We start from the raw sequence: 25769 nt of genomic DNA on the forward strand, positions 1-25769 counted from the left end.
CATAAGTCTCATTCCCAGCCCGCCAAATACCAATGCTTTGGATTAATGGTCCAGGTCTGATGCCAAAGACCAGATTTGGTATTTGATTCTGAGTCTTGGTATTTGACCTGCGTGCCCCGCCATTCGCCCAATGTCATCTTAAATCAACTCCAGCCTGTTTTCGTCTCCATAAACTCTGAAAGAAACATCTGATTCTCTCTGCTAAATGCTCGACCGTGTTCACTATGTGGCCTACAGCTTTGTCTGTCTACTGCTTGGTTCTGGGCAGGTAGTGCACAGTGGAGTTATCAGAACCTTTTTAACTGCCTGCTGCTGTAAACGATCCCAATGAGAGGGAAACAAAACAGTAAAGTTGTGCTCCATAGAGCTGAGAGGAACTGCAGAGTCAGAAGGTGAATCTCTGTGGGTTCATTACTATGATGTGCTCCATTGGTAACATAAAAAACATTGATTACAGCTGCATGATTTGTTGCATATTTAATGTTATGTTCCTTAATTTCTGTTGCTCTATACCTTTGAAAAGCATTTATGTAAATGAATGTTATAACAATGCAAAAATGCTAAATTATGCAAAATAGTACATGTGTGATTCACAGCAAGAGAAAGCCTTTGACCGAGGAACTAAATACCCTCATATTATCTCTTCTCATCTCAGCCACAGTCTCTTTTGTTTACATTAATTACACCATTAAAATCTACTTCATTTAATTTGACAATGATAGAGTAAAACCAAATATTATCAGAGTGCAAAAGACTTCTAAAAATCTCCTCTTATTCCCCATCATGAACAGTATCTTCATCCCTTTCACAGCTGAAGGAATCTAACATCTGAAGTTGACATTTCCCATCATGCCAGAGCTGCTCAGTGGCCAATATTGGTTCGAGTGTTACATGTCTATATTTAACTTCTGCAGTATCGAGTCTATCAAATGTAAACAGCAGAGAGATCCCTGTGTGAGAGCGTGTGACCGTACAGTAAAACTGTCAAGACGGGAAAAATGAGAGGAGCGAAAAAGATGGAGGCAGCTCAACCGTAACACTGGTGTTGACGGGTGATGGGAGCTCATGTCTGTGAAGTCTCTTTACGTCTTCCATCTGTCTTTCACTACTTGTACTCTACGCAGGCATGTGATTTTAAAGGATTCATTCATTTTGTACTCACATCTGAAGCAGGTCCTTTATCGGCACCCGGACAGGAGAAAGTGACGAACTCATGGCAACGTTTGTGGACCACGAAACAACACACTGTGGAGAGAAAGAGAGAACATTTAACATTGGCCTTGGTATAAATCTTGACGCATTATGTGCCCACTCAAAATATTGTGTTATTCTGTAATCTAGGAAACTATAAAAGGACATTTTAATGACTGTACAGGCCCAATTCCCTCAGATTCAATGATGCAACATGGCATAGTTTGAGACACGGATTAAGGTTAATTACTGTTACAACACAGATCACTTTTATAACGAGGATTTACATAACACATCACAAGAACTTTTCTACCGCACAAAATATATTACTTCAAGCACCTTCAATGAACCATGTCTATTTGTGTCTATTTTTAATACTTTTAATGCCTTTCACTTTTTTTTCAGGTCTATACTGTATTCTCTCTCTGTCCAACAACAAAGCAGCTTCATTAAATTAATTCTAAGATGCTAAACTAGGTAGGCATAAATTATGCAAATGTATGACTGTGATGTCATGAAGTCACAGAATTAAAGGCGGGACTACTGACGAGGCATTTCAGGAGCAGTGTTTTCTGTGGGAGAGAGGAATTCTTTTGGTGCTGACTTTGACCTTTTTAGCTTACAAAACCTTTTACATGCACAAGAACCTATATGAAACAGTGAAGGGAGGGATTAAAATGAAAAGTATCACAGGTCTCCTTTAAATTCACAAATTAGGAAGGATTTCAAGGACCTGTGGGAACCCTTTTCTTTACATTTGCAGAGTGTGTCCATGTGTTCAAAGTATTTCAGGAATTGGTTCATTATTTTAAAAATGATTGCTTCCACTGTAGCCTAAATGGTTTTGCTGTTTAGTGGCCAGCCTCTGCTGGTTGTAAGAGTCATACCACAGTCATGATGAGTTATTTGCTAAAATCTGCCAACACTGTTCTGGTGCTAACATTTAGAGAGCCAGAGTCTTTTTAATCAGCATTTTTACAATATATGTTCAAGTGAGAAAAACTGTTTATTTTAGGACCCATTTTATGCTTATTAGCATATTCTTATTTTTATTTTGGATGTCTACTAGAAAATGTTTTCATGCCTTAATGCTCAAAAACACATTATTTTTCTCATACTGTCCATTGCTGCAGCACCTCCATTCACCCTGTCTGAACGCTCTGCTTTTAGTACCTGTCTCTATAAGGCCCCCCTCTTGAAAAGCCAAGTCTCCTCTGATTGGTCAGCTCTGACAGGCCAGAGCAGGCACCGCCCACCGTATTTCTGCCTCTGCTCTGACAGTGTCTTTGATAACCTTGGCTGTGCTGGGGGCGGTGACTGTACAGTTGTGACATCACAACCTGACGGAAATCCTGACGGCTCGTTTGAAGGCACAGTTTCTTTAAAATACTAAATTACATGGAATCTTACTTTCTACATTATGGGACCTTTATCAGGATGAAATAAGTTAATAAGTTAACTGTGGCTGATGTGAGTGAGTCACAAAATAAGAGATTAACCTCCTCATGATCATAGCTGACTAGGCTTGGCTTTCAAAACGTCAAAGTACAAGTTTAAATTGACATAATTGTTCAAGTTAAGTTCAGACTGAATTCAATTTGATTCTGAACGGGAGGCTTAATGAAAGCTCAGTTATTTTGCCGTTAGAGGCAGCCCTCACTTAACCTACGAAAAGCGTAAGCGGTGATAAATGTACAGAGGGATGCTGTGCTTCTGTCTTAACACCCACATACTCTTTTTGTCACTCCCGCACTATTGACTCACTGTTAGCTACTCTGGATGAGAGCGCCTTCCTAACGTCTACATGTAATGTAAAATGTAACCTCTTATTTATATCTCCTTATTAGCAGAATTTCCCGTGTTTACAAAGTTGGCTGTCGACAGAATTGAACAATCTATATTTATAATAAATTCAAGGTTGAGTTTTTTTTTACCATCCGGGCACATGTTGGTCGTAAAAGCTCAATACACACATAAACACACATGAAGGATCAAAGAAAGCAACAGTACAATCAGAATCTAAATGAGATGAAAAGCAGAACACGGCTCGACTTTTTCAGGTTGGTAGCAATCAGCGGTGCAGAAACATGCGAAAAGCTTCATCGCATAGAGAGCCTGTCATCTCCACCCCGATCAATGTCAGCTCCACTGACAGGCAAGACGAACAGGAAGGCTAAAAATATCTCACAATCACACACACACACATGCACAGTCCTTATGATTGCGCCCCAGAGTATATTTGTACAGTGTGTACGTCTGAGTGAGAGGTATGGAGGAGCGCTGTAAATGCAACAGAGATTGTGACGATAGTAGCAGCCGAAACACGTTATAGAGCCACAGCTTAAACTAACAAAGCATATTTGAATCATCTGACTCTGTAGGCTGATGAAATCTTGCAACAAAAAAAACAGCTTGTACCTCCATTAAAGGAGAGTCAAGCTACAATCAATAATAAGATGACTGAGAGAAAAACAATCAGCAACTTTGATTATTCATTTAAGTAATTTCCCAAGATAAAAAATTAACAAATATTCTATGCTTTTCTTTGTTTTAATGTGACTTGTGTGTGATTTTATGACATCGTTTAGACCAAATATTGATTAATCCGGAAAATAAACTGCAAAATTATTAATAATGAAACAATAAGTTGCAGCACTAGAGAAGAGTGATAGCTGCATTAGAGCTCCTGACAGGAAATGTTAAAAAAACAAGCTATTTTCATTTCATCCTAGCTGAATGTCAAAATGTAGAACGCTACTCGTTGCTCATTTTCTACTGAAAAATGTCAAAGTGCCAACAGACTTTCTGACATGCAAAATATAATGTGCACTTAAAATAATTCTGCAATCTCTAAAACAATTTGGACACAAAGCTGCCTTTTAGGTCGCTTCACTGCTCTTTAGTGTTTTCCACCACTTCCAACACACACTGTCTAACACTGACATCACGTCTACATCTCAACCACGTCTACTTTAGACTTCTACTTTGTATCATTTTTGAGGGAAATGTGGTACAAAATCTATTTAACAGCTACATGCACTACTTTTTATTTTTACATATTAGTATTGCTACTTTTATTCAAGTAAAAGGTTACAGTTCCTCTTCCACCTTCGTCTCAGTTCTTAAAAATGAATCAGTCACATCTAGCTTGTTTATCAACAGGATGCTTACAGTGCAGATTGCAACACGTATCATAGTCAAAAAGCATTGGTACAAATGTGATAATCCACATCTTCACCGGGCCGATAAGGGGCCAGCAGAGACTGAAGCTGTGAAGATATGTACCAAATCTTCTTTGCATTATACATTGTATATGTAGACCTCTTTTCAACATACAAGGGGAACAGTCCTAAGGAAGCCCAGTCCCTCCAATGTAATCAAAAAGAAAACATCCTGTATTTCATTACAATCAGTAACTTTATTGAAATACTGAAGTTGTATCTTCAAATGATTACTTAATTCCTCCAAATAAAGTAATTATTTTGAGAAAGTTTCTCTTAATTTTGAGATACTACAGTATTATTTTGAGAACGTTTTCATTATTTTGGAGATACAGAGGCATTTTTTCGAGATACTCAAGTAATATTTTGAGAAAGTTTCCGTTATTTTGAGATTGTAAAGTATCATTTTAATAAAGTTTCTCATATATAATGACTTACAGGATATTTTGTATTTCAGTACATTGGCAGAGATGGGCTTCCAAACCTTCTACTACTAATTAATATTTGCGTTTAGTCACTCGTGGTAAAGAAAGTAAGGTCAGCATGAAAGCATGAATTTGGCGATCGCACTTTTGAATAACGATACACTGATTTTCTCTGTTAGTATGAGTGATCAGATCAGTGTTGTTCGCTGTCAGCGGGCTCTACTGACTCATTTACATATTTGGAATCGCTCGTCGATTGTATCTGTCTAATTCTATTCCACTGTCGAACTCACACTGATCACAGAGGTTATAATTAATACAAAGACTCTCACTCCAACACACACAAATCATGTGCACCTCAATGGTGCTTCACTCCCACGCAATATCCTCTTTTTGGTCACACCACCCACTCACTGAGATGATACCACACACACACACACACACACACACACACACACACACACACACACACACACACACACACACACACACACAGTCCACCCACTCATTCAACGATATTGCAGATTGAATACACAGAGTGAGGGTGAAGGATGGAGGTAGAGATAGAAATGGTGAGAGCTGCGTGCACATATTGCTTCAAGGCAACTGCTCTTTTCGAGTATTGCAACTGCCAAATCCCTAACCAAAACACACACACACGCACGCACACACACGCACACACACACACACACACACACACACACACACCTGTCACTAAAATAGACCTGTACACTATCCAGTGATATGACCCTTGGGCCAAAACCAAATAATACCTCCTTACAAAAATACACTGCGCCAGAAATGAAGTGTGCCCTCCATTTCTCCCTGTAACTCCCAACTTTTCATCCACTCTGACTCCGTCCGCCTCAATAATTACCTCACTGCTCCATTTACACAGCCCTTCAGCGGACACTACATACAATTGACAATTTAAAAAGGCAGGTGGCATAGCCTAATCTCACACAGCTGGACCAACTCATCAGGCTTACAGAGGACTGAGGGAAAATGTCTAAAAACGGAGATCGTAGGGCGTCTGGAACGCCTGAGGCAGACGTTCGACTGGGTCTGAAAAGCTCAGATTAGTTTTCTGTCTCAGCAAAAACGGGTTGTCTCAGCCATTTTCTAAACAATTTTCAGCTTGAATTTCTCCAGTGAAGACAGGGAGGATTCCTGCACTCCTACACTCATATTAATTTAAGCCACAATTGGCCGAGACACAAGATAATTGTGTTGTATTCGTTGTAGCTGTTGCGCAATTCATAATTCACTCCACAGATTTCGTGTCTCATCAAAAACAGTGAACGTTTTCAGACCCCTTCAATTCAATACAATTTACTCCATTATGAGAAAAAAGTCTTGCATTCAAAATAGGGGTGGGCGATCTCACAGTTTTAGATTGTGAAGGCATCCACAATACTTCTCAGATGAATCACAGAGATCACGGTATTTAATAACCCCTTACTTCTGTTTCCAAACTTCTAAGCCCTCATTAAAAAGCGGATCAGCGTGTCGTAAAATCATGCAGCGTGAGTTATAGCAAGGAGCAAGGCGGATGAGGAGCTTGTGCCAAAGAAAATAACTATTTTTCTAATGCAAAATTGTTTCTTTATGGTGCAAATAGAGAAATTCAGAGGCTATTTCAAGTCACGCTACAGTCTAGCTGGCAATTTCAATTTGGGATCGCAATTTAGGTTGAAGTATTATCAGTTAAATACAGTTTATGTAAAGTAACAAAAGTAAAAGTTCTGGTCAAGAGAGAGGTGATGTAAGTGTTTTACATACCACAGTATAACGTAGTTTACACTTTGAATTTCTTAAGTCTCTTTGCATGCATTTTATTAAAGGGAGCTTCTACATGCAGCTTCTTCTGGAGCCACAAAAGGTTTTATACTACTTTTATCACATATGCAGTTGTACTCCCAAAGACCTGTAAACATACTTTAACGTGGTGGAGTTACCCTTTAAGTTGCAGTGCAGTGAGCTCTCAGGGCAACCATATCATATACCTATAGAGAGGCAATGTTAAACTTTCTCCGTCAGCTATAGCTTCTGTTCCACCTGACAATCCCTTAAGGAAGATCAGTGAAATTATGTCAAATTTCAACATTCACTTTCAGAAGCAGGACCACACCTCAAACTCTTCCTGTCATATGTCCATAAATGCCTCTCAGCCCTGTATGCCTGTTAGTTGTCATTTTCTGTGCCCCACCCTTTAAGTTCTTCACATATTGTATCTCATAAGCTTCCCTGCAGGGCTGCTGAGCCTGAGAGCTATGGTAGATCCTTCCTGACACTTTCCCACACACCACAGCCTCATCTGCCACTCAATAATACATTTCCTATTCAGTAAACAATTACTCTTGCATCGCAGTTAATGGATGCATCAATTCATTTTGTTAGCATTCAACAACTGGTGTCTTGTTCTGAATGTAGCATGAATCAAACTGGTGTCTTTCCAGTTAATGTAAATGATTCCTCACAAAACCTCCCCTCCTCCTCCTCCTCCTCCTCCTCCTCCTCCTCTGCTGCTGCCCTCTTGGTGCCCTCCATGTGTTGGTCTAAGTCTGACTCAGGTGGAGCTGGCACCCTGCCTACGTGCCTTCATTATTTATTGTATACATTAAATATCCATGGGAAACACGCACACACACACACACACACACACACACACACACACACACACACAAACAGCACAGTCTTCTCCACATCTTTCTCTCTTTTGTCATTTCTTTTTCTGTTACTTTTTCTTTTCTCTTCTCTCGTCTTTATCTCTCCCTCTGTCATCAGTCTGTAGCATCATCGTGGTTGTGATCAGGGCTCATGTTACTGCAGAGGTAAGCAGCCATGTAGTGCACCTGTAGAGTCTACCTGTAACCCTGGCTGGGCATTATGTTACACTTTGGCGCATTAGCAGGCTTAGTTAGACTGGCGAGGATCAATTAGGCTGCTGTACAATCAAAGTTTCACACAAGAATCCTTTAATAACCAGCCTGACATGTGCTTTTGTGTTCATGTTGTTCCTGCAGATAAATCCAGCTTCACGCATAGGTCACTGCACCTCTCCTTACACCATCTCTTTCTCTGCAATTTTGTGCCTTGCATTACTGCAAGTGTTGACATGTTCTCATGTTGTCCCTGAGGCGATGATTACCGTGAGCCTTTTTCCGAGGGAAAGAGCATGTCACGGCATGTACAGTCGCTCTCCCTACTTTACATTTAAGGTGCCTATATGTACAATAACAATGAAACTGCAGGGCAGGATCATACTTATACAGTGTGAAAGAGCTGAAATGACGACTAGTCAATTGAAAGATAATTAAGTGTAAACTATTTTGATAACTGGTTAATAATTTCTCATTTTAAGGTAGAAAAGCCTGGTTCTCAGCTCTGAAAAGTGAGGATTTGCTGCTTTCTGTGTAATGCATCATAGTGAGCCGACTATTTTTGTCTTGGACTGATTGTCGGATAAAACGAGGGATTTGTAGGCACCACCTCGGGCTTTGGGAAATCATAATGAGCATTTTTTCACTATTTTCTCATCAAGAAAATAATCATCAGATTTATCTATAATGAAAACAAGCTTTAGTTGCAGCCCTAGTACATAAAATTAACTGATCCAAGCTGGAACTAGAATTACTGCCTCACGGCTGTATGCCTCCACGCACAAGTCAAGCTGCTGTTCCTGAGCTGAAGCATTGAATAACTGCCAGAACATTTTTCCAGAATAATGGATGTCACACTGCATTTAACCTCTGACCTTCTGGATATCAAACATCATAACTTAATTATTTTTTCCTATTTGACATTTGTATGTCAATGTCTTGAATTATGGCCAAGCAAATGTTTTGTGAGGTCATAGTGACTTTGACCTTTGACCTTCGGCCACCAAATTCTAATCAGTTCATCCTCAATTTGTACCAAATTAGAAGAAATTCCCTCGAGGCATTTCTGAGATGTCACGTTCACGACAATAGGATGGGCGGACGGACGGAGTGTCAACACTGCTGACAACACGGAGGCATAAAAATGCAATATTGGTATGTAAAGGACACAGTTTCATCATGAGTGTCTAATCGTTTCGCTTGACAACGAAATTAAAGCCAAACTATCAATGACCAATGATTTGAAAGCGTAACTTTAGGTTATCACCTGGTAAACAAGGCAGTTTGTTATTCTTGTTCTGTGCAGAGGAGCAGTTACACTGTGGCTTATACACTATCAGTACAACTCCTCCCTCTCACACACACACACACTGACTCCCACATGAAACCTGTTTTCCTCAGCTCCAACTCTACGAAGTGTCCCCCGTTGCCCCGATCCCTCCCCGATAGTCACATGACATTGTTATGCAACGGCTGGTTTTCAATCAATATTATCCTCCCATCATGCTCTCTGTGTATCAATACAGTGTGAAGAATGAAGCTCAAACAATCTCTTCCATTTCAATAAGAGTGCATCATCTCACAGTCAGTGTGAGAGTAAATCCTTTGTTTGCTCTCGACTGAAACAAGTCACAGTTATTTTCCTTTCACACTATTAGAGTTAACATTTACTGTTTGTATTGACTTTTCTCAAAAGGCAATGGTTTACTCACAATTTTTTAAATATGCAAAATGTCAGCGGTATATCAAATACTAACCCCTATACAGACTGAACCTTCAGGGTTTTGGATTAATGGAATGTTTTTTTAAAATGCTGTGCACTATTTTGAGAGCTCTTTCTTTATTTTCTTCTTTTCACCTCCCATCCCTTTCATTCCTTGCCCCCCCCCCCCATCCCCACTCATCTCCATCCAGTCTCATCCAGTATATTCTATGCATGAAATGCTGGCAGAACACTGATGTTGTACATGGCGTTTTCTCTAATGAGCTGCCAATGTGTGTGCGTGTGTATGTGTGCGCTCGTGAGACATAGTGACACGCTGTACAGTGATGTCCCAGATTTAGACGCTGTCGGATTCAGTGGCCAGGTTCAATGCTACGACACATGGCGTGACGAAGCGCTCTCGTTCGTCACATTTACTGGTCTATAGCTGTAGTAGTGGAGCACCTATAGAACAAAATGTTCCTTGCGTCACCTAGCTTACATGCAATTTTCCTTTCTTTTTCTATTGTTATTTTTAAGTGTAAACATCTCATTCACCTAAAATGCATATTTGATGTTTCATTTCATTATTAACAACACTTTGGCTAACTAATGTAAGGTTGGAGACCTTATTTACCTGTTGGGCCACAGACTGAAGAACATGTAAGCTTGGGTTTACCCAAAACTAGCAGTTAGCAATTCTGACTGGTGGGTAGATTTGTGTTATCAAAGATGCTGGCAAAGCAGCACAGTACATAAAATAAGCACAGCAAAAGTGTCAGATAGGGCGGACCAACCTGTTGAACTATATATCGTGAAACGTTACAGTTACGGCTGACAAGTGTGCCAGTTTCACATATCACTGCGATGCAAATTCACCGCCTGTTGTCTACCCAAAAGTGACAGCTTGTTAGCCTAACGTCATGGTGATTCAGTCTATAGTATATCACTGACATAAATACAGACATACAGTGTTCCCTGCAGTGTTTCCCACACATATATTTTACCTGTAAAATATGTGCGTGGGAAACACTATTTGGCAATCTATTTTATACTTTTCCTTTCTTTTTCATCAGTCTGAGAGAACGACGCCATCCGCAATCGATAAACTAGTGGACAATCTGCCCTCACTCTCCCATCTACTGTCTATCTCACATGCTTTACAGAGAGAGAGAGAGAGAGAGAGAGAGAGAGAGAGAGAGAGAGAGATGCTCTCTGGCATAACATCCCTCCTGTAAACACACTGATTGTGATGTAACCTCTCTTATTTAATGCAGGCCTACTTATGCCGTTTTTTTTTTTAACAAACTTGTAAGTGCAACAGTTTTGATCGGCTACATAGTAAACAAGCTTCCCCCACATGCCGCTCGCCTGCTGTTATGACAACAGAATGTCAGGTGACAAAGTCCTAAACTGGAGGTGTGTTTTTTGGTTGACTTTATAAAACTTACTGCTGACGAAGAGAGCGGATAATGTTGTTGGTACAGAGTAAATAGAAAAGAGAGAGAAACAGAAATGCGAGGCAAGCTAGTGCAGCGTGCATTGAGCTGGACAATTAAAGCAGCACTATGTAATGTAGGCACAAAAAAAGTGATTCTGAAAAAAGAAAGTCTCATTATCAGGTCGTCAAATACCTACTTAGATTTCTATTTCTCGCATGGTATTAAAATTAGATCCTGTGTTCTCTACAACTGTCCAGAAACAGCAACAGCAGCATTTAGCACAGCATTTGTTGTTGCCAAAGACTGCTTGAAATGAACCAGCTGGGGGCTAATCCTTAAATTGGATGGAAACAAGATGATGTACGTAATTAAAAGAGCTCCAGCCAAACTTCTAACGGTGGAAAATTATTTGGAAAATGTAATCGACATTGCATTTATGCTTGTTTTAAGTATTCATTTGAGGAATGTTACTGGCTCCTCATCGCTCAACACTACTGATGTTTCATCTGCTGCCATCTTCCATCTCTCCATTGGACCTTTATAGTCTGTTTTCATTGCACTTTGTTTGTTTTTTCAAAAATGTGCATAAAAACAGGTAGCTGGACACAGAGAATGCAAAGTTCCAGTGTTAAAGCTCCCCTCCACACATGTATTAAGGCGTACAAAAAAAAATCTCTGATGTGTGTCTGACTACTGTTTTCTCCCTCATTAAAAAATCCAGAATAAATTAAATGTGAATATTTTTCATTTCACAAGTTTAATGACGGACTGATGTCACTACTGACTACTTCACTTTAAAGTCCTTCAGGTTTCTACATCACACTTGTGTATGCTGAATATTGGACCAGGACTGGCTCCCAAACTATTTGTGATGTCACAAATCATGCGTGTAGTCCCGCCTCTTGAAGTCAGATTTGCAATGAGCACAGAGAAAATGTACACTTTCAGCACTAAATGTAAAAAACAGCCAAACATCATTCTACACAGTGAAGCTGTGGGAACAGGATGAAAAGCACATTTCTGGCCGGAGGGGGACTTTAAACTGATGCCGTCACATCTTCAGTTCACATGTTTGATGTAACATCTTTGTCTGGCCAATTGTCAAACCTTTTTTATCATTTACTGAAAAGCCATAATGCTCCCAAATGGGATTTGAATGATGTGGGAGGCTCTTTGATTTCCACATGACACAAAAGACAGTGTGTTGGAAAATCAGGACACTTCACGCTGCTGTGCTGTGCCACGCTCTCCATCGAGATCATAGCCCATCTCTGTGCACTATTACACATTTGTTTTTGATGTGAAAGCCTTGTTACTTTCTGACTGGCCTGATAAGCTTTTCGCTTGCTAATTGAGAGAATAGATGACAATCTGATTTTCACATTTGCTGCTATATTGACCGACTGACTGACTGGGCCCGCTGACTTGACTACAAAACATCTCCGTCAGATCATATCCGTGACCGCGGCCTGGCAGACCTGGCACAGTGTTTAAACAGCGTGGAGAGAGGTGTGTGCGAGCCAGACTGCTGCTCCGGTTTCTGTGTCTTGCTCTTCCTACGGTCTCGTTGAAGAGGAAACGTCCTGATGAGTGGGGGTGAAAGACTCAAAGAAGAAGCTGATGCAACAGGAGGAAGACAAGAAGGAGAGCGACATGGGAAAGAAGAGAAAGCAAGAGGAAGAAAGTCAATAATGTGAACAAAACACGCCATTCACCTTGGGCACCTTCCCGTTGTGTGTGTATGTGTGTGTAAGGGCTTATATAAGGGGGCTGAACAGCCTACGCCGATGTATAAATACCCATGATGCTGCTGGTGAAGCAGGGAGAAGGGTCAGAGTGAGTCAGCACACCCATATCACTCCTCCTCTTTCTCTCTCTCCCTTCCATCAATCCATCCTCTCTTCTTCTTCATCTTCTTCATCTTCTTCTTCTTCTTCTCCTCTCTTCTCCTCCTCCAGCTCTACATCTATAATTTTTCATGTTGTTACCGTGTGTGAGGATTTAGCTCGGCAGGCAAACTCTGACCTCCAGTTGGCGTGAGACAAGTAGCAACCAGTGTAAACAAAACAAAACAATCAATTACGCTTTCACAAAAGGAGCCTTTTTAAATCACGCTTCTTTGATGTCGAGGTTTTCAAAAGATCCGTCATGCCGGATTATTGTGCGGGTTGAGGTTGAAAATTGCTATTCATTTTCCCATCCTCTTTGTAGGGTTTTTAGATTTTTTTTTTTGACTGAGAGCAGAGTCCATCTGTTCTTTAAGTGGCCTTGCTGTGTTTTTAATTTCAGAATCACCCCGAGCAGAGCAGAGAGACACTTGGTCATTTCATTTCACTCCTCCAAGACACGCTGTGAAAGTGTTTTTTGCACGCGACTGGTGTCTGAGAGCTCACATGCAATATGTTCATCTGTGGAGTTATTGAAGCCTGGATGCTGACCTACACTGTTTTTTTAAAGGAGACATATTGTGCTTATTTTCAGGGTCACACTTTTATTTTGTATTACTACTAGAATAGGTTTACATGCTTTAATGCTCAGAAAACACAATTTTTCTCAGCAGCACTGTATTATACTCTGTCCGAAACACTCTGTTTTAGCTCCTGTCTCTTTAAGACCCCCCTCCTGAACACCCAGTCTCCTCTGATTGGTCAGCTCACACGTGCCTGACCCAGAACTAAATCAATTCCTACTAGTCACTAATTCTAGTCACTTTATCAATTATGCAAATGTGTGATTCTGTGACATACTGCAATGTCACAAAGTCACAGAATTAAAGGCAACTACTGACGAGGCATTTCAGGAGCTGTTTTCTGTGGGAGAGAGGAACTTCTGTCGGTGCAGACTTTAACCTTTTTTACTTTCAAGATCTTTTACATGCACAAGAACAGATATAAGCACTAAAGGGAAGGAAAACAGATGAAAAGGCATCATTTGAGCCAAAGAAATGTTAGCAAGTAAGATCCCAGCTATTCCTCAATAATCTTGTTCTTGATATCCCCCATTCAAATTCTATATGGGTACTGTACCTCTTGTACCTTTTATAAAGATACACCTTTATTTCTTTATCCTTGGCCAAACATTCCCATAAATGGGTCAAAAATGACTCATGTATTTCCTATGAAAAAGCACAGAAATGTTTCATCCTTATCAGTTACTTCTGTCAGGTATAGTTAGTGACCCACACCTCAACTGTCATTAGCATCATTACTCAAGCACATTAATTAACAGGCGCCATGCCATTGTTCTAACGACTCATTATTCCGAACCCCAATAGTACAAAAAATATCACATTGGACTGAAATCCCATTTGTCCAATAGCCCAATATCCCAAACAACAGTGCCAATTGCTTCGAAGGCCTGTTACACACCTTTCCTGCACTTGTAAGGTCAGAGACTTTCGGCCCTGTCTATGGTGCTAAATCAGAAAGGTTTTGCCCTTAAATGACTATTTCTCTGGCCTTGAAGCAAACAACATACCCTAACCCTACCTGACACTCAGATATTAAGTGCAAAAAAGAGTGTCTATTTTCGGAACAACAGGCCTTCGAGGCAGTGAGCGTTTATTTTCGGGAGAACAGGCTGTCGAACAACTTGGATTTTGGTCTAAACTGAAGGTTCCACATATTATGGACTACTGGAGTAGTCCATAACACAATGGGATGTAGGAACAATGGGCAATCCCATTCAACACAACAATATGATTTTACATTTAATACATGTAAGTGATTAGCACGAAACTGATAGCTGTTTTAGATATTGTTTACACAGTGATTGTAAAATAGTGTCTGTATTCCTACTTGCTAGCCCAATAGCTAACTGACAACTGAATCTGTAAGAAAAAAAAGTTTGCTTGGTACAGGCTTCAACAGAAAAATGTCATATCATCATGATTTCAACAGTTTTTTCAGTGAAAATGAAAATTGTGATGCAAAAAAGATCTTTCCACTACTTGGAAGTCATATCGCATCCACAATATATGTCCAAATAATCACTATATATGTATGTTTTTATATTATTTTTATATTTTATAGTAGCCCGACCTTGTAGTTTTTTAGCTTATGAAAGAGTGTATACTACATGACGTATTGATACATGAATAGAGGTAATGTCATGTCGCCAACAACAGTCTCAGCATGGATGGCGATTAGTGATTGATAACACATAGATAGGAGGATGCAGTACCCTCTAATAGTGTTACACAGACCTGTTTGTCTGTGACCCCTGTGATTATCAGTGAGTGGTGTTGTCCCTTTCAATAGTGTCTATCCTACATTCAATTACAAAAAAAAAACAAAAAACCAGGAGACACTACAGTCTGGCTGGCTTCTCGCTGCGTTCGATTTCAGTTTCAGCTCTGTGCCAGCGCTGTGAAAGAGTTCTGGCACAAGACGATTTTACGTGGTCCAGCTTACACCTCCACCCTTATCCTCTCTCATTCACTCCATCTCTCTCCCATTCACTGCATTCCTCTCACCATCTTTCATTCACTCCATCTCCTTCTCTCCGTCTCTGTCCGTCAGAGCATGAGTCTCTGACTTTACCCTTCCATCTGACTCATTCATCTGTCTCTTATCCGGTCATTTTAAATTCCACTTCCCTTCTCTCTTGATCACTTTCTGTCTGCATTGTAGTCTCATTTCATCTCTCATAACTCCATCCATGGAGTCACACTGCTAATTGGTTAAATTATGATTTAATGCTTCTGAATCTGACCAGACGTTATGCCAATAGGGCTACAAGTAACTATAAGTTTCAGTATTGATTATTGTTTGATTACTCATTATTTTAGAAATACCTTGAAGAAGAAAAAAATGGCTGCACATCTCAGGAGCAGATATTTTTTCATTCCACGACATTTTTCTGACAGCTTTAGTTACTAATTACTGCTCTATCACAATTTTGCTCTCTATTTAAAACTACTGAGGTTCAATATAAAGTCCTACTTATAATTCAGAAGAGAGAGAAAGACCGACGCTGAAAAGCAACACTTATTGTAAATAGAAAGACATTTACACTGTTAATTCTTGCACCAACAGCAGCTGTCTCTTCACTATCTGTGCTTCTGTTTGTGTGTATTGAGGGCACTTAGTTTCCTCTCATAGCAGAAGTACATCTACCTCCGCATTATGACCCGGACTGGCAACTTCAGAATATGTCCAGCTGAAACACACACACACACACACACACACACACACACACACACACACACACACACACACACACAGAACCCTGTAATCTCCTGTACTGTACATCAACTTCTCTCCTGCCCACCTCTCTCTCTCTCTCTCTCTCTCTCTCTCTCTCTCTCTCTCTTAACTCCCCCGCAAACAATACCTGCTGTTTTGGGACCAGACGGCAAGAAAAATATAACTGAGGGAAGGAAAGTTCGAGAAAATAGAAGCGCTCGAGTTCTTAAATCAGTACAGTTCCCTGTTTTTAATTCTGCTGAAGAGTAAAGTCATCATCCTCAGCATGCAGTTAAATCTAATCTGCTGATTTACTCATTAATTCGGAGAGTGAGAAGTGTGGTATGAAGTGGACGAGGGAGAGAGAGTGGGAGAGAGAGGACAGAGGGGTGAGAGTGAAGAGCTGCAGATATTAACAAGAGAGCCGATGAGACTAACAGGTTTGAATACCAAATAATGAACTAAATACAGGTTGTTAAGTTGCAAACATCTTTGCTTGTACATGGAGTTTTATAACAATAAATGTTGGTGCAGTCTGATTTGCTGATCTTCTGCAAAGATACATTATCACGGACATGTGCAATGTGAAATTCAATGCTTTCTGTGCCAAAGAAGTGTGCATTCAAGTCAATTTTAAGGCTGTCCTCTGTGGTCAACAGCAAACTGTGGTTTTGTGCTACAATATCACGTACCAACAACAATATAACTCAACACCGAGTCCACTTTGTGAAAATCTCTATTATATAGATGCTCATCTAAACAAGTATTGTGGTGCTTCTTGAAAATCCTGTGGCACAACATGAGTGATGCATTAATGACTCCAAATGGGCACTTTTATCCAAAGTGCTTTATAATTTCCTTCTCACACACACTCACGCTCCGATGGCACTGAGCTGCCATACAAGACACGAACCTAACCGCCAGGTTCAGTGTCTTTCCTGTTAAAGAGTCTTCAACACATAAACAAGGGGAGCAATTAGTGGACGACCTGTTTCTACCTGCAAAGCCCATTATCTTTTGAAGCGTTAGTTGTCGGGACTGCATAGAGGCAGTTTTTCATAAATAACTTATTTGCTGCTGTCCAGAATCTGTGTGTTGTCATGTTTTTTTGGTTTTTTTTAACCTCCTGAGGTTACGTTGTCACCCGCGTTCATTTGTTTGTTTGTTTGTTGGTTGGTTGGTTGGTTTGTCACCAGGATTATACAAAAACTGCTGAAAGGATCTGTACAAAACTTGGATGGCGGATGGGTTTCAGCTCAGAATAGACCCTGTAAAGTTAAGGTGTGGATCTGGATAAAGCTAGACCTCCAGAAATTTGTTCTAACTTTCTTTAACATTGTTAGAGGAGGAGGTTTCTGACATTTTCCTTAATTTCTCAGGGAATAATGGACTGGCCTTGGTTGGCGACTGACATGCCCATTGCACTGTAGGGCCTTGGTGGAGGTATGTGCTCTACTCAGTGCCATTCTAGTTATTATTACTAGTATTATTATTATTTTTTGTGCCTTTTTATTCCATAGTACAGCTGGAGATATGACAGACAGGAAAGGGCAAGAGATGGGGGATGGCACACAGCAAAAGGTCGCAGGTTGGAATCGAAGCCGGTCCGCTACAAAGGACTCAGTCTTTCGTGTAAGATTTAACCCTTCCTGTGTAGAAAGAGAAAAACTTTACAAGGTGTCAAAATGTGTGAATTAGATGTAGCCATATTTACCCAGACTCTCTCAACTTTTAATCTTTAATCTTTAATCTTTTTAATGAAGCTACGAAACAGAACACACAGGGTGATGTGGACCTTGTGTAGTTATCAGTGTTACAGTAACAGAAAGCCGAAAAACCAACAACTGTAAAAGCATAATAACTAACTACAGCAACAAAATGTGATTGGTATTATTCTAATACAAAAGGTTTTGTGTGTGTGTGTGTGTGTGTGTGTGTGTGTGTGTGTGTGTGTGTGTGTGTGTGTGTGTGTGTTGTGTGTGTGTATGAGGGCAAGGCAAGGCACAGACTACAGCTCGCTCAATGCTTGGCAACAGACCAGTACTGCCTGGCTGCCTGTTATCCTCTTTACATGTGCAGACACAGAGACACAGACACACACACACACACACACACACACACACACACACACACAGAAAATATATAACACACAAGATGTAAACATATTTTCACAGATAAAGAAACATTGCCTGCCTCGTGTCTTTAAATGGGTTTTGATGGCATGATAGGAAAAAACACCATTATGGTCATAGAGGTTCATCCACCGTACGAAGAAGGAGCTGTGGCTTCAGGAGTAAAGATAATGATAATGTCAAACTGAAGATACCGTGGGTGGGTGATATTCAAACAATACACTCTCCTACTAGCTTTAGTGCATTAAGTCTTAACTCAATATTATATTTGTAAAGTGATGAACAGAATAAAAGTAAACTAATGAAGGCTGAGCGGGGCACAGAGACAGACTGCTGGAGGTGAAGGCAGAGAGAAAGAGAGGAGGAAGGGACAGATGACAGATGAGAGACCAAAAGCTGAAAGTCAAATAAAGAAACAGACACACAGACGGAGGGAGAGACAGAAAAAGAGGTCTGGGATCAGTGCACTCCTGCCGGCTCGGGTCCCTGTTGCTAGGTTACCATCCATAGACGAATGGGTTAAAGTATCTCAGAAGCAAAAATGACATAGTTAGCTGGTCTTCATCAGACAACACACACACACAACTTAGACTCACACAGAGAAGTGGAGCAACTCTGAAAACCCCATTTCCCCCTATTTAGATTTTGCTGTTGATATCAGAAGATGTGCACACAAACACACCTCGGACAGAAAGCCCAAACTTGGAGTGAGTCCTTACTGAACAGTGAAGTCTGGAAACACACATGTTCAGAGATAAATGGTTTTCACTGCCAGGAATGTTTGTAGCATAAACACATCATACACTGAAAAACACTGTAAAATCAGCATAAACAGAATATTATCACAACCTTGAAAAGACTTCCTCTAAACAAGGGGGGGGTGACCCCCCTTGAGTCAACCAGTGACGTCAGCAGCCTTTGGAAATATAAGTTTAAGGGGAGACAGCACCGGATGTTTTTACCTAATAGATTCCACCATGGAATTTCCCCAGTTGTTTACTTACATTAAGAAAATTAATTGTTAGTAAGTTATTTTATGTGTAAATATGCAAATGATGCATTACCTAATTAAAAATTCACTAATTTGGATACATTTCCAGAACAGAAATCTAGCATTTGACCAAGCGAGGTTCAAAATACTTGTTCCATTTTGTTGACATGTTGTTGACAATCAAATGCTTTTTACACAGGGAATCATGGGTATAGGGGCTCCAGGGTGTAACTATTTTGGTTGCACATGCACCCAAAAATCTGTCATATGCAACTAAATATTTTCATTGGTCGCACCAGTGCGCCTGAGATTTAAAGGCTTATTTTTTAAACAACTGAAACTATCGCAGTTTTTCTGTTGCACCTAATAATTATGTGCTGGCACACACAAATTAAAAAGTTGTTAAAGTGAAAAAAATTATTACAAGTATAGTTACATAACGTTGCTTTAAAGATATGTATTTCCATATATTTCAGTCAATAAAAATCATGAATAGGTCAATATTTTACAAATAGATATCACAATGAAACGCCCCCATATTTTTGTATTACAAATGTTCAAATCATGCAAATGACACATCTAATTAATTATGCACTAATTTGCATACCCCAGAACAGAAGTCTGAACTAAAATAAACACCTACATGTGTGTTCTTGACATTTTCTTTCTACTAATCTGAAAGAAGTCATGTGATGGTAGCAAAATAGGCCAAAATCTCTATGTGCTCTATCTGTCTCTGTGTTCACGTGCCTCCCCTTGAGACGGAAAGGAAGTTGTTGTGCAGTGCTACATGTATGTTTCATGTAGTTATGTAATAGAAGAACCACTACAGATGCCTGGGGAAAGACAGAGCAGCACCTCTGCAACCATTTACTCCAAACTTTTCAGTATTCAGTCTGTGAAATTGTGTCCAGCGAGAAATTGAATGGCCTTTTGTCCCAGAAATTATATCATAGTACATTTTAAAACCCACAACACCCCCAGCAGTTCGTAATCCAGGTGGGCCACCCCACCTACACACTGTGATTCACGTTTTAGACGTGTAGCTCATCGAGTCATCTGGTCAAATTGCAACTGATCAGTTTCAATTCGGAGATCACCTGCATTACAAACAACAATTGCGGAGCAGAACAAAGGTCCTGTGACTGTGCTCATGTAGGAGACAAGTGGTGGAAGAGTGAATAATTGAAGAAAGGACAAGCAGAGGGGGCACGGTGATGTTACTGTGGTGAGAGTAATGTGGGTGGAATGGAGTTGGAAACACACCTCTGGCGTCTTTACCGAGACTGCAGCAGATTTAATTTATTTTTTTGTGTGTACTCTCTGTTTAGTTTGTGCTAAGTGTCACTTCTTGTGTTGCCTTTCGGAGCCTTTCATAAAAAGTCAGTGTCAGTACTTCTGGACTTTCTCTATTTAGGTAATATTGTTCAAAAGTACATCCACGTTATGGACAGTATCACAAGAGAAAAGGTGATGGTGCAGCATCCCTCAAACAAAACCATCGTTACATGAACCTTTTCTTAAAAGAGTTGAACCACCGAGTCATGCCACAAAAAAATCCATTTCTCATCACAATTATTTTCTTAGCGAAAGGAAAGACACAAGACCACATTTGAGGAAGTGGAAATTTACCATATTTCCAACATGCCTCAGGTACTCTTTAAAGCTGTTGTCTAAAAGAACACCAAGGGGGCTTTTCCATACACATGTGCTCGCTCATCTTGACACAGTTCGACTCGGCATGTCAGCCCAGTGAGACAGGGATATTGTATTTCCATTACAACAGGGCTACCTGCTTGAGGGTGTGTTTTTAACTAATGATGAGCTTGTATTGAGTAGTGGTCAACTCGCCAAATGGAGATTCAGCTGAAGCTACAAAAGTACTGACAGATTTTTAAATAGCTTTTCTCTCTGGTCTCCTGCACAGACATGAGTTGAGTATCGTACACAAGCTTGTTTGAACCAGAGACAGGGGTCATCACGGGCTGTCTGCAGCCACGAGACACCTGCGTGCTTTTGTCCCACTCGTCAGGCGCACCTCGGCTCAACTCAGTGGGGTAAAAGTGTTAATAGAAACGCAAATCAATGTGGCACAGTTTGACTCAGCGCAGCTAAAAGTGTCATGGAAAAGCCCCAAATATCAGCATCTAGTTCCAAAAACCACTCCAGTGTTTCCCACACATAGACTTTACTTGGGTGGGCCAACTAGGTTTATTAATTTTATCATTCTGTAATGCGTCCATCAGCAAAGTCAAGCTGATTCCAAGTAAAATTCCTCTTCTGCTTGGATTTCTAATGGCAGAGATCAAAGTGTTATAAATGTCAGCTATCATTGACATTGACTTGCTACATACGTCAGGTTCAAACAGGGCTTACCGAGGACAGCCCAGGCTATTTGAGCAGACTGTGAATTATTTCCAGAGTGATTCTGTTGCACTATTGACACAACTCACACAGTAAAGAAGTAATGAAAGATATGTTTACTTTAAGCAATAAAACAGCACCACAGCTCCTGTGCTGCTGTCAGAAATGTCCACACCCCCCTCATAGAGACTGTAATGATGCCTGGTCACCGGTCAGAGTGGCTGGTGGCTGCCACCAATCCAGAAGCCACAGGCACAATGAGCCATTTCCCGTCTGTGCTGTAGGGAGGCAGCTATTGACAGAGTTAAGTATAGATGATGGCACTCTCTGGGACTGACACAGATTCACAATGAGTTAGCACCTGTTCATGTGGTACAACTGTGGGACAAAAATGTCAACAGCCAACAAGACATTGGTTTAATGAGCTGACATTTTGTAACGACACGATCTTAAATACGAAAGAGTTGTTACCTCTATCCAACAGATAGAAGGTGGAGACTACTGTAGGCTGATTACCTAAATGTCTAAATACTGTAGGTCTATTGTGAGTGCCTTTCAAAATGACTCATATGGCTGCACTTCCCTATTTAAGGAACGTTTCAAGTATTTGTTGTTGACGTCACAGAATTCAACAATAACTTTCTAGACCCTTGCTTTTTAGTCATGCTCTGTCAGTGTCTATCATTAGGCCATCTATTCCAAGGATTTCCATTAAATGTGGTACAGCTAGTCACGATGCCCTCAGGATTAATCCACTGTCTATGCAGTGTCATTATAAGCCTGTTGTGTCCATTGGTCGCCATCCGAAAGCATCAGTATTTGACAAGTTGGGAATGAGACTCAAAATCAACCATCTACACAACAGGAGCTTTGATTGCAGTCCTAGTTAGATTAGTCATTGTTAGCAATCAGCTCAAAACATGCTGTGCCTCACAGAGCCACAAGCATGACAGCAGAGTCTTAGGTCCAATCCGAATGTCCACATTCACAGACTCAAACACAAACTTTGAGGTAAGTCCCTGAGGGTTTAGGGCTGTCCCACTGTCAAATCATGATGTGCATGAGGCTATCTGACAGACATTTTGAGCCCTTTTTGGACACTTTCTGTACCAACAGGAATTCCCCACAGTACGTAACATTAAATGCAGCTGGGTTACCAGAGTAAACCCGAAAAACAAAAATAACCCAAATGCTTTCACTTTTCTATATGCAACATTTCTTAATCACAAACGGACATTTTCTAAATCACTGCCTAAGATCAGACGTTTTCTCCTTCAACTGATTCTCTACTTAAATCACTCAGTTTACTCAACAAAAAAAGTAATAAGCTTTTGAAACATTATGGAACTTATTTCCCAAAACCTGAGACTGATTATGTTTCTATTTGTATTTATGTGTACTTTTTTTTTTCTCTTAGAAGGATATATATTTTGAAAAGTAAAATATGAAGTCCTACAGGGTCAATTTTATACCATTTCAGCTCCTTGCAGACTCTCTCACTCAAAACACTTACCAGGTAACGTCAGCAAAGTCCTTGAGGACTCAGGGCTTAAGGCCTCAGGGGGGACATTGGGATTGGACCTTAGTCTTGTTTTCAAGTTCATCAACTTAGACAGAACATGTGACATAGTTTTAATAAACTGCATTTTTCTTAATTTGTCAATCAGAGGAGGAAAAGTCCAATTTTAGCTAGAAGATCTGGTGTCCTGTCTTTTTGTTTATGCGTGTGTCTGTGTGTGTCTGCAGGCTGTGATGTCAAACAAGCTTGACCCACATTGGCCGTCCGATCCGTCTCGATATGTCTCCAAGGTGTCACCGTAGCAACGGGTGTACTATTGCCGCAAATGTCAGCAGGCAAGGACGAGCGAGCCCTGAAGGAGATAGTGTGTCCATATGTAACTGAAAGTGAGTACAAGCGCACGCACACAAACAAACACACTCTAAGTGATCGGAGTGCTCAGATGTGTGAAAGTAGATCAGAGCAAAAGGAGCCGGCCCTCATTGACAGGTAAAATTAGACTTAGTCGCACACACACACATACCTGTGGAATAACAAGCACACACACACACACACAGATGCATCAGATAGCCACCTTGGTGACAACTCCTGTTTTAATGTCGACTGCTTCACCCTCGCGCTCACTTTTCTGTGGTAGTATACTGAAGGAGGCATGCACACATATGCACAGTCTCTCACATTAGAGCCGCTCTCAAACATGCACACACACTGACAGATACGCACACGACAGCTCTTTAACACCCTCCACATTAAACTGAGAAGAGGAAGCAGTCATGGGAGGAAACACACTGGGTGTTACTGTAGCATGCCTGTCAGAAAAAACTATAAACAAAGCCATAATAGAGTCTCAGTTTGCATGCATGTTTAGTTCCAACTGTAAATGAAGCAAATAAGAGCAGTCGCTTCAGTCCTACTGTAGTACGCTGCATTTTCAATTAGAATTTTCTTAACGCTGCATAATTTTGCAGACAGGAATTAAAAGGGTTTGACCTTAACTTTGACGGATAATTCCACTCCTTGAATTCCTCTTTTCAAATTGTGGCATTACATTTAGAGCTTCGAACGGGTGCAGCGGTACAACAACATTCAGAATCCATTTCAATAAAACCTACACAGCAGAGTCGCCTCCACTAGTAATAATCAGAGCGAGCCTTCCCACCTAAAACATATGATTCATTCTATGCAGCCGTGTGCCGTGAGCCGAGCTGTTTAGGATGCGAGTTTGTTGTGTCTGAAAAGCACCGGGGGAATGTAGGAAAAATCAATACACTATAATGCTGCAATATTTTTGGCCCTATCAATAAGCCGGCTGAGGCTCACTATCAGAGCTGTTATACGCACCACAGTGGCATGAAAGACGGCACAATGGCGTTATGTAACGTGAACTCTTGAAAAGGCTGAAAATAATGTCCTTGACAAACTGTTTGGACGAGGTAAGTGATTCACTGGAAATAATCAGGAGACAGACTTAAAGAAAAAAACATTTTTAAAGGTTGTGCTGCTACAATGAGTGTTTGCGTGACGCAGGTTTTAGTGATACTGTATTTTTAGCGGCGTTAGCAGAAAGGTGATCTCATGAAGTGTTGCATGTTATGCCCTAAAATTTTGCAGGGACGTTCACGGTGCCCAGATGATGGATCCCTCTGGCTTTGCTGATCCCCTTTGACATTTGTTGATTTTATTGAAATGTCTCAGCAACTATTATATGGGTTGCCATGTTCAATTTTGTATCAACATTCATTTCTCCGTCTCTTTTCCCCCCTCCAGAACATTGAGGAAACTGACAAAACTGCAAAATTCAACTCAAACAGATAAAGTTAGAGAAAATGTCATCATAATTTCTAACTTGTGTTATTATTCAGTGCCATATGTGTACATGTCTATTTTTTCCCGACTGTTCTCTCTCTTATCTCGTCTCTCAACTGTGTGGGCAACTGTCTCACTTAAATCACAAGGCTTAATGCAATGTACAGATTTGATTGGCTGAGTAGCGTCACACAAGTGATTTACAACACATGCAATTGCTCTGTAAATTTCCTGGGTCGCTAGCGCCGTAAAGGCTAGAAAAACTGTGCCTGATAAAATTGAATCTCTCTTAATAAATGTGTCATTTACAGGTGTGGGTCCAAATAGGATGGCATCTGCCTATTAGTGAACTAGGTGGGGATGGAAAAGGATGGCAGGTTAATAAGAGGCACGTATTTTGGTCATTCAAGGGATACAGTGTCCACTCTCGTCTACCCTCAAATCACCTACTGCATGTTTCCCTACTTATGAACCTGTCTACTTGTGGATTGTCCCAAACAGGTGTTTTTGGATCATTCCACAACTTTCCCAGTCTTTTGTTGCTCCTGTCCCAACTTGTTTGAAACATGCTGCTGACCATGTTGGCTAAAAACACTCTGTACTTAATGTCTCTGTACGGTTTCAGTTGAGTAAATTTAAGAAAGTATGAGTAAATGATCACATTCTGTTTTATCTGTATTTGAAGGCCTTCACACGCCGGGGATGTGATGAAAAAAATTACGCAAAACACCTGCTTGTGAATATGTTGCTTAATAACTATTCCGCCATCGTCATGAGTTGTGACGTGATGTCTGTCTGGCACAACATGATTGGTTGATGGCTTAATTCACAGTGTGAAGTTCAGAAAAACTGTGTGTACTGTGTGTTAAGCAATACAGTATCTATGGTACTTCTGGAGGAGGTGGGAC

At 40.5% G+C, this 25769-nt stretch overlaps 1 protein-coding gene across 1 annotated transcript in view; it reads right to left on the reverse strand.

The window, feature by feature from the left end:
• LOC141020069 (protein kinase C beta type-like) overlaps positions 1 to 25769 on the reverse strand; it is a 93828-nt gene that overhangs the window by 58383 nt on the left and 9676 nt on the right. The window contains exon 3 of the mRNA XM_073495115.1: positions 1163 to 1245. Coding sequence (XP_073351216.1) covers positions 1163 to 1245 — 83 coding nt within the window. The remainder of the gene's footprint in view (positions 1 to 1162; positions 1246 to 25769) is intronic.

The sequence above is a fragment of the Pagrus major genome, chromosome 23, assembly GCF_040436345.1.
Source record: "Pagrus major chromosome 23, Pma_NU_1.0".
Taxonomy (NCBI): Eukaryota; Metazoa; Chordata; class Actinopteri; order Spariformes; family Sparidae; genus Pagrus; species Pagrus major.